This window comes from Nicotiana tabacum, unplaced genomic scaffold, assembly GCF_000715075.1.
Source record: "Nicotiana tabacum cultivar K326 unplaced genomic scaffold, ASM71507v2 Un00020, whole genome shotgun sequence".
NCBI classification, from domain to species: domain Eukaryota; kingdom Viridiplantae; phylum Streptophyta; class Magnoliopsida; order Solanales; family Solanaceae; genus Nicotiana; species Nicotiana tabacum.
Window position 1 is genome coordinate 337,062 of NW_027438258.1, and position 15,848 is coordinate 352,909.

Here is a 15,848-nt window from a genome sequence, read left to right on the forward strand (position 1 = left end):
ATGATGTACCTGATTTTATAATAGTTCCTTTTCGACCTTGGGTACGAGGGCTGGTGTGAAGTCAGCCACGAAGTCTGCCAAGATTTGAGACTTGATGGCCGTTCAAGGTTGATACTCGATATCGTACCCGTTGATCTCGATGGCCCATTTGGCCAATCGACCCGAGAGTTCTGGCTTGTGCAAAATGTTGCGAAGGGGATAGGTGGTTACAACACAAATTGGGTGACATTGAAAATATGGTTTTAATTTCCTAGAGGCGCTTATTAAAGCAAGCGCTAATTTTTCTAAGTGTAGGTATCGGGTCTCGGCTTCACCTAGGGTTTGAGTAATATAGTAAACGGGAAATTTGCACCTTGCTCTTCTCCAACTAAGACCCCACTTACTGCTATCTTCGAGACCGCTAAGTATAAGTAAAGTTGCTCATCCACCTTCGGGGTGTGAAGCAATGGCAGGCTCAGGTATCGTTTGAGTTCCTCCAAGGCATGTTGACATTCCTGGGTCCATGCGAAATTGCTCTTCTTCTTAAGTAGTGAGAAGAACTGGTTGCTCCTATCTGAAAACCTTGAAATAAATCGACCTAGAGCGGCTATGCGCCCTGTTAACCTTTGTACAACCTTGACATTATCAACAACTGTGATGTCTTCGATTGCCTTGATTTTATCGGGGTTGATTTCGATCCCCCGATTTGATACCTTGAAGCTGAGGAACTTGCCTAAACTGACCCCGAACACACACTTCTCCAGGTTGAGCTTCATGTTGTACTTTCTCAGTATGTTGAAGGTCTCCTACAAATGTTTTAAATGGTCCTCTGCTCGCAGGGACTTGACTAGCATATCATTAATATAAACCTCCATTGATTTACCTATTTGTTCTTCGAACATTTGATTTACTAGGCGTTAATAAGTAGCACCATCATTTTTTAGTCCAAACGGCATTACGTTATTGCAATAGGTGCCGTATTTAGTGATGAACAAAGTCTTTTCCTGATCCTCCGGGTTCATTTATATTTGATTGTACCCGGAGTAAGCATCGATAAAACTAAGGATCTTATGGTCGGCCGTGGCATCGATCATGCGATCGATATTTGGCAAATGAAATGAATCTTTAGGGCATGCCTTGTTTAAATCCTTATAGTCTACGCACATTCTAAGTTTGTTTCCCTTTTTAGGGACTACAACTACGTTTGCTAACCATTCAGGATATTTTACCTCCCGAATGGATCCTATGTTGAGAAGTTTTGTTACCTCATCCTTGATGAATGCATGCTTAACCTCGGACTGGGGCCTTCTCTTTTGCTTTACCAGTCAAACTTTGGGTCCAACCTCAATCAATAGGTTGTGATCTCTGGTGGGATCCCTGTCATATCTAGGTCGGACCAAGCAAAACAATCCATGTTATTTAAAAGGAATTGAATGAGTTTTTTCCTAAGTTCGGGGGTTAACCCCGTGCCCAAGTATACCTTTCGATCGGGCAGATGCTTGATTAGTATGATTTGTTCCAACTCTTTGACCGTTGACTTTGTTGCATCAGAATCATCGGGGATTATGAAGGTTCGAGGTATCATATAATCATTATCCTCAAAAGTTTCCTGCTCCTCTGATCGGGCCGAGGCCGGCGACTGTGGTTGCTATTTGACTTCTTGATTTCCTTTCGACTCTGATCCCTTTGTTGATGAAAGCACCGATACCGATACTACTTCGTCGATTGCAAACATTTCTTTAGCGGTGGGTTGTTCACCATACACTGTTTTGATTCCTTCTGATGTCGAGAATTTCAAGACTTGATGAAGCGTCGAGGGCACTGCCCTCATGTTATGAATCCAAGGCCTCCCGAGCAGCGCGTTGTACCTCATGTCACCTTTAATCACATGGAACTTTGTTTCCTGGATAGTCCCGGCCACATTTACTGGAAAAATGATTTCCCCTTTAGTGGTTTCACTTGGCATGTTGAAGTCGTTAAGTACTCGAGTTGCGGGCACAATTTGACCTTGGAGATCGAGTTGTTCTACAACCCTTGATCGAATTATGTTTTCCGAACTACCCGGATCAATCAACACACGTTTAACTTGAATTTTATTCATAACGATAGATATTACCAGTGCGTCATTGTGAGGTTGTTCGATCCCTTCTGCATCCTCATTGCTGAAAGACAAGGTTTCTTCCAATAAGTAATCTCTAGTTCACTTTTCCCATGTGATAGTCACCTTGGTGCATTTAAATACTGGCCCTTGAGGAATATCGACCCTTCCAACGATCATATGATCACATGATGTGGCTCTTCCTGCTTGTTCTGCCTGTTCGAATCCCTGTTTTTGAAGCGATTCTTGGCACGATCACTTAAGAATTCTCGAAGGTGACCCTCGTTAAATAAACGAGCTACCTCCTCCATTAGCTGTCTGCAATCTTTAGTTTTGTATCCATGGGTACCATGGTATTTGCATATTTGATTAGGGTTCCTTTGAGCTGGATCGGTCTATAGGGGTCTGGTCCATCTAGTATCCTTAATTCATTCAATGGCTGACACAATACCCAATGCATCAATGCTAAAGTTGTATTCTGATAGTCGTGGTGGTTCTGTGGGCTCGACATGTTATCAAAGCCACTTTTACTCATGAGCCCTTGAGAGCTCTGTCCTCGATTAGTCCTTCAATCATTTTGAACGGGATTACATCTTCGGCCGCTATTTTTACGATCTGCATTGTATGGCTGGTACCGATCTCTGTTCGATCAGGGTTCTCTGTCGATGTCCCTTTGAATTAAGTCGACGTGCCTATTTGAGTAAACGGAACCTGAAGGGGTTCCCAATTGATCATCCTCAACCCCGATCATTGACTGGTATCAATTATGTACATCGGCCCAGGTCACAGCTGGATACTTAATTAAATTCTGCTTTAGTTGTCGTGATGCTATCGAACCTCGTTCGTTCAAACCTTGAGTGAAGGCTTGAACAACCCACTCATCTGTGACCAGGGGTAGGTCCATACGCTTCATCTGAAACCAAGATATGAATTCCCTTAGCATTTCATTGTCCTTTTGTCTCACTTTGAAGAGGCCGGACTTCCTAGTCGCAACCTTTATTGCTCCGGTATGAGCCTTTACCAACAAATCTGCAAGCATGACGAAGGAATCGATGGAATTGGGCGGCAAATTGTGGTACCATATCATCGCCCCTTTTGGATAAAGTCTCTCCATACTTTTTTAACAGAATGGATTCAATCTCATCGTTTTCTAAGTCATTCCCCTTAATTGTGCATGTATAAGAAGTAACATGCTCATTAGAGGTCAATGGTCCCATTGTATTTGAGAATTTCTAGAATGCGGAATTTTTTTGGGATGGGCTTTGGAGCCGCACTTGGAGGGAATGGCTTCTGCACGAACTTCTTTAAATCCAAACCCTTTAGAATCAGCAGTGTCCCCAACATTTGGTCAACCTGGGAGTTGTATGTTTCGCCCTTTTTATCATTTGCCTCGATTTTCTTTTCTCCCGATTCAATCCGTTTAGTGAGCTCCTCGAGCATCTTCATAATGGCAGGGTCAGTCCCGATTCATTAGCGTTCGATTTCTCCGGTACAAGTTCGGCTCTATGAACAACTTCTTGTGATGTTTCGAGCTCAATTTGGCTTGGTGCTCGATTCTGATTTTGGAGTTGCGCTATCGCAGCTTGTTGAGTCTGCATCATCTCGAATATCATTTTAAGACTAATTCTGCCTTCATCACCCCTCTATGCGTTCTGATTGGCTGCTCGAGCATCTCTATGGATGTTATTTTCAGGGTCGATGCCCAAATGCCCATTACTGGTAATGTGGGAGATGACATCGACTAGGTCTATGGCCGGCGGTCCGTCGGGGTTGACTGGAGGAACTCCATTTCCCGAGGCGGCAATGTTTTCGTTCTCGCCATAAAGACCATGGCTGTTGTCAATGTGAGTAGGTGCTACTTGAGAGTTTGACATGTTGATTCCTGAAATCAAATCTACTTACGAGAAAAAGCGTAAAGCAGTATGTGTTACGATAATTAATACCAGGTAATCACTATTATCCTTAGCCCCACGGTGGGCGCCAAACTGTTTACCCTTAAAATTGGATAACAATTAAACTTATAATTTTGTTTGAAAGACACGTGATTTTACCTAATACCAATTGATAAATGTAAAGATTAGTAATAGTAATTAACAATAAGATAAAGCAAACCAGTGTTTGAATGGAACTCGGCCCTCTAGCTTGGATACCCTCAAGTTGATTGGTATAAGAACAGTTAAAAATATAAGCAAGCTAATGAGCAAGAGTATAAATTAAAGAGAAAGTGTTATATTGGTTTTATATCTCAGAATGTAAGTGCCCTACAAATGATTGAGACTCCTCTTTATATAGTAAAGGAATCCTAATAATGGTATAACTCTAATTACGGAAGAAAATCTCATGATTAGCTAGTTAACCGTCCTTAATTTGATTTGTTCCGAGATTTTCGCCATGATCTCCGACCAGTCACGGATATCTCGCCTTTATGTTATTATGTTACCTTCGATCTTACTCGATGTCTGTCTCATTCGGTCTCAATCACTACCGGCCTCGATCTTGACAGGTACCTCGAATCTCGAACTCGGTACTTTGTCCTCATGCCTCGATCCGATCTATTACGGGATCGATCTCGATCCTTCACACTGGTCTCGATAAATCAGTAAAATTGGGTCGGCCCGATTTTAACCGTATACACTCATTTTCTTTAATTTCTGTTGTTATTTTTGTTTTAGAGAAGTCACTTTATCAACATAGTGCAAAATTCAGCATCATTTTCTCATGACACAATTAACCAGTTGTAGTGTATGCATTCTGTCTTACGAACATCAATTGCCGTCCATCAAAATTGGAATAAAATAAGTGAATGGGTGAGAGTGATTGCATAATTATCCCAATTTGCTTCCTTCTTAAGCTTCTTTTTTAGGCAAAATAGAACTTAGCCGACATGTCAGTTGGAAAATACTAATGGAATTAAGAATGAGATAAACGTTATCTACGGAATAGCTAAGCTCACCGTCCAAATGGGAAAAAATCAAACTCTCCAAACTCGACTTTCTTTAGGATGATCCAAAAAGTATTATCAACAAGCAGAGAAAAACCAAAACAATCCTTTTGGAGTTCCACCTTTTTATGTCAATATTCTTGGTCTAATCTTTTTTATTAACTTTTCAAAACTCTTCTATTTGTTTAACAATAGAACAAACGATAAACTAAAAGAAAAACCAGAAAGGGAGGTTAATAGTCTGTTTGGCCAAATTTCTAAAATTAATTTATTCTAAAAAGTGTGTTTTTTTAAAAGTGTTTTTCTCAAAAGTTTTTTTGGTGAAAAGCAATTTGTGTTTGGCTAATTAATTTGAAAAACACTTCTGAGCAGCAATTAGTGTTTGGCCAAACTATAAAAAATTCTTCTATGTTTATTTTTCTCAAAAGTGTTTCTGGAGAAAAACTAATTTTTTTCGCTTTTCCAAAATTGTTTTTGCTTTTACTCAAAGTACTTTTTTTCTTCTAAAAATTTACCAAACACTTTAACTTTAAAAAAAATTAATTTCGCTTTGGCGAAGCTTGGACAAACTGACTATTTTTCATAATTTCCAATGCCATTGCTTGATTTTCTGGGTGTGATTTTCAGATTTATTTTATTTATTGAAAAATCAAGTGGAAGAAATAGTTTCGACGAGGTAAATGATTGTGTCCACGACAATATTTGAAAAGTTACAGAGAAATGTGAACATCGAGAGAATTGTGGAGCACGGAAAAAGTACACCACTGTACAATCATGGTTATTGACCTGACGCGCTAAAACAATTGTCAATAATCCACTATCAATTCTATTGCCAATCATTTTTCATGTGGTCATAAGTAAGGGAAATGATACCGGAAAATAACGATGATAATAATTCAATAATATTATTTATAAGTATACATATGAATTGGCTTGACACTATTCTAAAAAATTACTTTAGCAATATGAAATGTTTTCCCAGAATTAAAGAAGCTCATCTCTATTTATTTAGAGGATACATGAATCAGCAAAATTAAATAATAAATCCATCAAGTTAGAATAAATCGGAGGGAAGAAATAATAACAACAGATAATGATTTGGCCAATAATGGGAATAATAATTATAGAAATGATTAGCTAAAGAAGAAAGCAATGATTAGCTAAGAAAGTGTAAAGAAGACCAATTTTTTGTTGATATCATACGGATGACAAGAAGACTATCTATAGAGGTACTTGGGATCTTCTTAAATTGCCAAATGTTTGATTGCATGAAAAATGATTGCCACTTATTTATGACTTAGCCATTTGGCTACATATCTTCATGCAAAATGCCACATGGTAGGTATTCATAGCCACTTGGCTTAGTAGAGCCATTTGTCACACAATCTTCTAAACCAATGCCACATGTAAAAGTCTTTTGACACATTACCAACAATTATCAACAATCCCCCACATCAAAAAACTTTTTTTGTTTAGGAATACGGAGTAGGAAAGAGTAAGACTTGCTGGATTTGCATGGTTTAAATGTAATATGTTTGGTGTCTTCTGGACTATGAACCAAACTTAGAACAATAAAATTTAACTCACAGAATTACTGGTGAAATATAATATTTCTATGAACCAATAATTCTTATTGTAAGTGGGACATTTTATCAATCACATTTTGACCCCTGGTAATTTTGTTGTTCAATGCGGTTTTGCGCCCAATAGGCATGCACGTGCCTGGTTATTCATGAGAGCTCCACTCTCATATAGATGAATTCATCAAGTGTATACTGCTTTTAAATACACCATCCATAAGGACTATGAATTTCATTAAGAGTTATAACTCAGCCTCTCAATTAGTAGCAGTCAAGCACTCTCTTTTGGTGCATCAGTACCAATATTGACTTGTTATTACCCATATGAACCTACTTTATGGGATCTCCAATCACATAGGTTGGGTTACCATCTCTATTGACAACATGTCGGCCTTAACCCCATCTCTTTTGAGGTTTGAAGAATTAATTTTCTTCCCACAGGTTTAGTCAGAGGATCGGCCAAATTTATCTCTAACTTCACATAGTCAATGAAAATTATTCCATCTCTCAACAGTTGTTTTATGACATCATATCTCAGTTTCATGTGTCTACTTTTACAATTATAAGATTTATTCTTTGCTATAGCTATTGCCGCTTGGCAATCACAGTATATAGATACAGGAGGCAATACGTCCTTTATTAAAGGGATATTAGCTAAGGGGTTTCTTAGCCACTCGGCCTCAGAACCAGCTAACTCCAGAGCTACAAACTCTGATTCCATAGTCGATCTAGCAATGATCGTCCGTTTAGCTGATTTCCACGATATTGCACCACCACCAAGGGTGAATACATAACTATTAGTGAATTTTATCTCATCTGAATCAGAGATCCAGTTTGCATCATTGTACCCCTCTAAAGTAGAAGGAAATCCACTATATAGGATACCATAATTCATGGTTCCTCTCAAATATTTCATTAGTCTAACTAATGCAGACCAATGCTCTCTATTGGGATATTGAGTATATATACTCAGTCTACACAATGCATAGGCTATATCAGGCCTTTTAAAATTCATTAAATGCATCAGACTCCCAATAATCTGAGCATATTTAGACTGAGCAACTGGGTCACCATTATTCTTTTTCAACTTAGAGTTAGCATCAAAAGGAGTGCTCACAGATGTGACATTAAAATATTCAAACTTCTTAAGAAGTCTCTTAACATAATGTTCTTGTGACAACATTATGTTATCTTCACTCCTTATAACTTTAACTCTCAATATCATATTTACTTCACCCAGATCTTTCATATCAAAATTAGCAGACATAAATAATTTTGTACTTTGCACAATATTTAAATTTGTACCAAATATAAGTATGTCATCAACGTACAAACACAGTATCACATTATCATTATCTACCACTTTAGTATAAACACATTTATCCACCTCAACTGAAGAAAAATCGTCTCTCAGTAAGACTTGTTCAAATTTCTCATACCACTGCTTAGGAGCTTTTTTAAGGCCATAAAGAGATTTAATTAATTTACAAACTTTATTTTCTTGTCCAGGAATGATACAGCCTTTAGGTTGAACCATATAAATCTCTTCTTCTAAATCACCATTTAGAAAAACAGTTTTCACATCCATTTTGTGGATAAAAAGCTTATGGATTGAAGCTAAGGCAATTAAAACTCGAATAGAAGAAATTCTAGTCACTGGTGCAAATATATCAAAATAATCTATATTTTGTTTTTGAGAAAATCCTTTTTCTACTAACCGAGCTTTATATTTATCTAAAGATCCATCAGGATTAAATTTCTTTTTGAAAATCCATTTACAACCAATAGGTTTTGTACCAGGAGGTAAGTCAGTTAAAATCCATGTATTATTTTTCATAATAGAATCAATTTCAACTTTTATTGCCTCTTTCCAATATTTAGTATCTGAAGAAGATATAGCTTCAAAATAATTTGATGGTTCATTATCGATATGAAAAGTCTGAAAATCATTTTCATAAGAAAAATATTCTTTCCTAGGCCTTTTGCTCCTTCTCAGTTCCTCATTAGAGGTAATTTCATTATTTGTTTCAACAGGTGTATGAGAAATTTTATCAGATACTGGATAAATATATTCAAAGAACTCAGCATTCTTTGTCTCAATTAAAGTATTGCAATCAAGCACATCACTTTTTAAAACAAGAAATCTATATGCAACACTATGTTCAGCATATCCAATTAGCATGCAATCAGCAGTTTTAGAACCTATTTTTCTCTTTTTAGGTTCAGGCAAAAGAACTTTAGCAAGGCACCACACACTTTTAAATATTTCAAATTAGGTATCCCTTCCACAATTCATAAGGAGTTTTTCATGTTCTTCTATGTGGTATTCTATTTTGTAAGTGACATGCAGATAAAATAGCTTCACCCCACAAATTATCAGGAGCATTAGAACTAACTAACATAGAGTTCATCATCTCTCTCAATGTTCTATTTTTTCTTTCAGCTACTCCATTTGACTCGGGTGAATAAGGCGGAGTTACTTCATGAATAATTCCATTATTTTCACAAAATTCATTTAAAGATAAATATTCTCCACCTCTATCTGATCTAATTCTCTTGATTTTTCTACTAAGTTGATTTTCAACCTCAGTTTTATAAGAAATAAAAGCATTAAATGCATCATCTTTATTTCTAAGCAAATACAACTTAGTATATCTAGAAAAATCATCAATAAAAGTAACATAATATCTTTTACCACCTCAAGTCATAGTCTGCTTTAAATCGCCTAAATCAGTGTAAATTAAAAATAACAATTTAGTTTCTCTATTTACAGAAAAACAAGTCTTTCTTGTACTTTTAGCTTCAGCACATATTTCACACTTATTAATATTACTTGAGTCTAAACCAGATATTAATCATAGCGACTGCATTTTCTTTATATATGCGACATTAACATGTCCTAGTCTAGCATGCTACAAAAGAATAGACTCAACCATATAAGCAGAAGAAGATGTATTTTTATTGTTAGTATCAGAAATATTAAGCACAAATAAACCATGTGGCCTTTTGCATGAAAATATATGGCCAGAAGGTTTGTAATGATGATTATTAATCATTAGCAATCATGAGAGAGCAAAGTATTTGTTGGCATGTTCGGATGATATAGGAAGTGGGTATTTATAGTTGTAGAATTGTGTAAGAAGATGACAAGTGTTCATCTACTTGTCAAAAACATTCCATGCAAAGAGACAAGTGTTATGTCTCCTCTACCACTTGTTTATGGCTTTGCCATTTGGCCATATATTTTCATGCAAAAGGCCACATGGTTATTTAGAATTTTTAAAATACTCCCACAATAAGTAACAAATGACATAAGTTCCTATTGAAGAAATTGAAATTGTAGTCTCAATTTCAGAGCATTCTAAAAATCATTTCCTAAGTTGTACATTAGTTGGCAAAGAGAGCTTCAAGCAAACCTAAAGAATATTTCAGGATGTTACTATTTGGTGTCAATTTAAGAATTAAGATTTGTAGAGTAGATGGACGAAGGTAATTTTAAAGAATAAATTCTACTGTGGGGATCCTGATTGTTGTTGCTCCCAAATGCACACGCAAGTATACGTGGTCGACAAGTAATATAATGATAAGTTGAGTGTGGAACCCACAGAGACTTGTATAAACTACTCACTAACTCACTAAATTTTTTATTTAATCCAGCTAAAATCAAAGTCCAATAATATGATTATACTATACTACTATTCTAAATAATAACGAAATTATCAAGCAACGAATTGATTGTTGTGTATTCAGTAGAGACAAGTATTCCAGGATTGTGATCGATTCACCATTTGTATTGTGTTCTAATTAACTCTCCCTTTCATATAATTCACTCATGGTTGTTAATTAATCGATAAATGCTCTCATAGCCTTCTCCCGAAGTACTACTCACCTATTCTCAATAGATTAACGCCTATATTCCTATGAAATCAATCTATTAAGAACGCATTAAGATTACGATATTTAATTAAGCACGATGACTAGGTATATTCCTATCCTAACCACAAATCCGCTCCCCCTAAGGGTTAAGATCGTGCTCTCTTCAATTCTTTTCTAATCTAAACTAGGCTTTCCCAAGCATATCATAGATAGTAAACAGAACCTAACTGCTGGCCAGACAATTAAGCAATTAAACACATAATTGAAGAAACAATCATATATTGGTGAATTATAATCAAGGTCAAGCTAATATCAAACAACAATATTCATGGCTAAATCACAACCCCAGAACAATGGGTGTTTAGCAACTCATGATATAATCAAACAATTGCATAAGTGTTGAATCAATTGGAAATAGTAGAAAAAGATGAAGAAAACTGAGAATTCTCCGCTTCCTCATGATCCAGTGTGTATTTTTCCTCCAAAGTGGTGTCCCCCCTTCAAAAATAGGTTTAGTCTTGCTTTTATACGTGTTGGGTAGGTCTAGGGCCGAAATAACCTTGTCCCGGGCGAAATTGGAGAAAATTCACGTCACTGGCACCCAGCCCGGCGCCCACCAGGGCGCTGCCCAATTTGCCAACACTATTTTCAGCGCCACAGGTGGTGCCAGGCGCTGCCTGTGGCGCCCAAATGGCATTTTTTCCGGTTTTGTTCATTTTAGCTCAAATCCTGCGCGTTTCGCCCCCAATTGCTCTCGAATTATTCCTACAAGTAAAAACACTTCAAATTAATATAAATTATAGCATTTAACATCCCAAATTCACGAAACAAGAGTAAAATATGAGGCGATATACATAGAAATATATATACTTTAAGCTAAACATCAACACCCCACACTTAGACTCTTTCTCATCCTCGAGCAATGGGACAATCTAATAAATCCCCAACTACGTACAAAGTTCAACCATAGAGGAGCACCTTAACTTTTAACCACACACTATACTTTTGACTACGATCAATACCGGCACACAAGCATGAACACGCAAAATTTCACATTCTTCCCGTTTAAGCATACCCAAGTATAATATTTCAATTCAATAAATTCCAACAACCTATTCGTCACCACCCAACCTCAAAAGTCGACTTGCAATCACTAAGCACCCTCAATTCATTCACTTACCCAACAAGAAAGTTTACAACATTACCAATCATTTATGAGATCATATGCCCTCACCAACAAATAAAAAAGTGAATATAGACTAGTCCACACATTCAAATATGCTTTTGAACATAATTTAAGGACATCACACAATTGAACCAAATTCACTCACTCTCACAAAGAGTTCATATGCATCCCGTGACCGTACCATAAGCTTGCCCGTAATGTATATCTCTACTAATTTAAGCTAGCCAAATCTAGGATCAATTAGGACTTTAAGGTTGTAATGTAGACTAAGGGACGAGTATGATACATTTAGAAATAGCGGCTAACCCTTCTAAGCACTTTAATACACTACATTTACAATTCAAGCACATATTCTCCTCAACCAAATCACTTGCCATATACAACATAACCCTCTTTTCAATTAAGCACTTCTCTATTTTCACTAGCACAAATCAATAAGAATTGGATGTGTTTATTTTTCTACATACTTTCACTATCATTTCTTTTTTCTTTTTTTTTCTTTAAATTTTTCTTTTTCTTTTTTTTCTTTTTCACACACTCCATACAATAAAGTTCATCGGTTAGTGACTTTTACTTTCAACTTTAGTGCACCAACGGGCCCTTCCATGGTTCCACTCAAAAGATGCTCCCCAATTTCTAACCTAACTTCTTTTAGCGACTAAGTGCCTTAGGAGGCAAAGGTTCAATCAATATCAAATTAAGAATAAAATGAGGGTATGGCTTGTAGTGTGGGTGCCAAAAGAAAGGTCTATAGGCTCAAAGAGGCTAGTAACGGAAAATTTTATTTTTATGTGACAAGCACATCCATGATCAAGCAAGAAAATGCCTACGTCATCTCCTAGATTAGCAAAACTTACAATTTCGCTTCAATTAACACACGGGGCAAGTTCTAGACTACACATGATAGCATAGAAAATCACGAATCCTCACACACATGTTGCACATGACTCAATCAAGACGGTTCTGTTCAACTCTCAAGTTAAACAAGTACAATTAAATGAGAAATTTAAGTACCATTGCACTATGTGGTATATAAGTCAAGCAACTGAGAAAAGGCGTCACAAAATAGACTATTTACTTTACTTAGGCTTCACAATTCAAACCAAATATACGGAAAAATAGAATGCATGTCATAGCCTTATGTGCCAGCATAACCCTGTCAATGAGTATCTTAGAACGAATCGGTTTCTTCCTAAATTACTCCTAAAAAGAAATTAAAGTGCCTGGTTCGAGCTACACCCTTGGAAAAGAACCGACGCCCAAAGAAAAACCAAGGGATACTACCTAACTATCCTAAAAAATGAAAAATCTTTTTGGTATTTTTAATCGGACTTTTTCCCTCAAGAAAATTGTCCAAAAGATCCATCGTCGGGAAAAATCTGAACTTTTTTTAATTTTTTTCAATTTTCGTTTTTTTAACCTATACTATGTCTACTACGAGTTCTAAAAGAAAAACTAAATAAAAAAATAGTTTTATACAATTACACTTCAAAAAGTAGTTTCCCCAGCCCACACTTATATTATGCATAGTCCTCGAAGCATGATCATAGAGAAATATTAAAATAAGGGTGAGAAATACTCCCTGAGGCCCTCTCAGGCCTAGCTCGGACATGATCCTCAATATTAAGGGTCGGGACGACCCCACACTTAGGCTCAAACATGCTCCTCAACTTCAACTTTGGGTACTCAGACTTCCCCTACTCTGCAAAATAAAAACAACACAAAACTTGGCACTAAAAAAATAATCAATAAATAAAAGATATATAGGTTGGGTTGCCTCCCAACAAGTGCCTTATTTATAGTCGTGACACGACTCTGCTACTCTGCTCAGGTTGGGCACTTTCTCTTCTTCTTTCTCCCATGAAGTTTAGCCTTTTTGCACGCTCTCGGAAGGTCTCCTCTTTCATCTCTCGCTCTTTTCTCAATCATCTTTACACGCTCAGTTGGAAACACCACCTCCTCTAACTCAATTGTCCCATCTGGATCACTATAATTCACATGCTGACTCTGCTCTATTCCCTTCAATTCGACCACAATAATCATGCACAGGTCCTCATAATGCTTAGGGAGCTTAAGTGCCTTGTACACATTAAAAGTGACCTCCTCATCGTCAACTCTCATTTTTAACTTCCCTGCCCTCACATTAATAATTGCTCCACCGGTAGCTAAGAATGGTCGCCCCAAAATAATGGGCACTTCCTCATCTGCCTCGTAATCAAGAACAATAAAATTAGCAGGAAGAATAAACTTTCCCACTCGAACTAACACATCCTCAATAATTCCTTCTGGCATGACTAGTGACCTATCTGCTAACTGTAAAGTGATTATAGTAAGTCTAAGCACCCCCAATTCGAGTTGCTTGAACAAAGAGGATGGCATCAAATTTATACTAGCCCCTAAATCACACAGGGCTCTACCAACTTCTTGTTTTCCAAGAGACAAAGGAATTGTGAAACTCCCAGGATCCTTCAACTTAGGAGGAAGTTTACTCTGAACTATGGCACTGCACTCTTCAGTAAGTGCAACTGTTTCGAACTCTGCATGTCTTCGTTTGTTTGCCACAATATCTCTGAGATACCTTGCATACTTAGGCACTTCCTGCAAAATTTCCACCAAAGGCAAATTCACACTCACTTGGCTCAAAATATCTAAGAATTTCTTGTACTTATCATCATCTTTTTGCTTCTGCAGTCTTTGCGGAAACGGAGGTGGTGGCCTAGTCTCAATTACTGGCTCGGGTCCTTTATCATCTTTCTCATTCCCCTCAACTGGCTTGAGAACTAATTCTCCTTCAGGATGAGTTGTATTCTTCTTTTTCTTTGAAGCTTCTTCTAATGCCCTTCCATTTCTCAAGGTAACCGCATTGACTTGAGCTTTAGGATTGGGCTCAGTATTACTAGGAAGAGCCCCTACTGGTCTGGTATTTTGGGCTCTGGCAAGTTGGCCACATGGTGCTCCAAATTTCTCAGTGATGCGGCTTGAGCCTGCTGATCAGCCATTATTTTCTGATTGAAAGTTTGTTGATCTGCTATTAATTTCTGATTAAGGGCTTGCTGGTCGGCCATCAATTTCTTCATCATCTCCTCAAGGCTAGCTTATTGTTCAGCCTGAGGTGGTCTGGATTGTTGTTGAGGTGCTTGAGGCCGGTATTGATTCTGATTGCCTTGATTTCCACCCTAAGAGAAGTTTGGGTGATTCCTCCAGTTGGGATTGTAGGTGTCCCCATACTGATTTGTTTGGCCTCGATTTGCATTACCCACAAAATATGCAGACTCTAGATTTGCTGGGCATAGATTGCTCATGTGACCCTCTCCACATACTTCACAATATATTTGAACTTGTTGCACTGGCTGGGCTTGTTGCTTGTTAATGATCATGGTCATCTGATTGACTTGGTTGGTCAGTGTAGAGACCTATGCTGACAATGCTGAGACAACATCTAATTCAAGAACCCCTGGTGATTTTTGTACCATGTTCCTACCTATCTCTCATTGCCAATCCGGATTGCTTTTGGAGAATTTGCTCAATAATGCATAAATTTCATCGAAACTTTTCTCCAATACTTGAGCTCCAGCTGTAACATCGACTACAATTTTTGTTTGGGGATGGAGCCCTTCTATGAAAGTGTGAGCTAACACTTCATTCATCTGATTGTGATGAGGACAGTCTCTGAGTAGCCCCTTGAACTTTTCCCAAGTTGAGTATAAAGATTCCCCTGCTTTCTGTTTGAAGGCAACTATCTCACTTCTGATCTTTGCAGTTTTGCCTGAAGGGAAGAACCTTGCCAGAAATTTTCTTGCCAAATAGTTCCATGATGTAATGGAATTAGCTGGTTCTGCCTTTAGCCATCGCTTAGCTTCGCCCAACAGAGAGAATGGAAAAAGTGTGAGCCTCACATAATCTGGAGTGACCCCGTTAGTGATATAAGTATCACTAATCTCCAAGAAGTTCAGAATATGCTGTTATGGATCCTCATGTGGAAGACCCATAAACTGCCCGTTTGCATGAAGTAGTTGGATCATGCTCTGTTTCAGCTCAAAGTGCCCAGTGATTTTGGGCTTCACTACGCTGGAGGTAACATTAGCAATATTGGGCATTGCTACCTCCTGAACAACCATATGTTGCTCCTCTGCCATGTTCACTGGAAATTGAATGAGTGCTTGAATATTATTTGTATCCCTTGCTTCC

The 15,848-nt window shown here is 37.5% G+C and overlaps 1 protein-coding gene and 1 non-coding gene across 2 annotated transcripts; one reads left to right on the top strand and one right to left on the bottom strand.

The window, feature by feature from the left end:
• Positions 1–13,487: 13,487 nt before the first annotated feature.
• Positions 13,488–15,043, bottom strand: LOC142178884 (uncharacterized). The gene is made up of 2 exons (XM_075248674.1): positions 14,917–15,043; positions 13,488–14,644 (listed from the first exon to the last, which is right to left on the bottom strand). The coding sequence occupies exons 1-2, from the start codon at positions 15,041–15,043 to the stop codon at positions 13,488–13,490; spliced, it is 1,284 nt and encodes a 427-aa protein (XP_075104775.1).
• Positions 15,044–15,310: 267 nt separating this feature from the next.
• Positions 15,311–15,415, top strand: LOC142178894 (small nucleolar RNA R71). Its single transcript, XR_012707084.1, has one exon. It is a non-coding gene; the product is annotated as a small nucleolar RNA R71 (small nucleolar RNA).
• Positions 15,416–15,848: the final 433 nt, after the last annotated feature.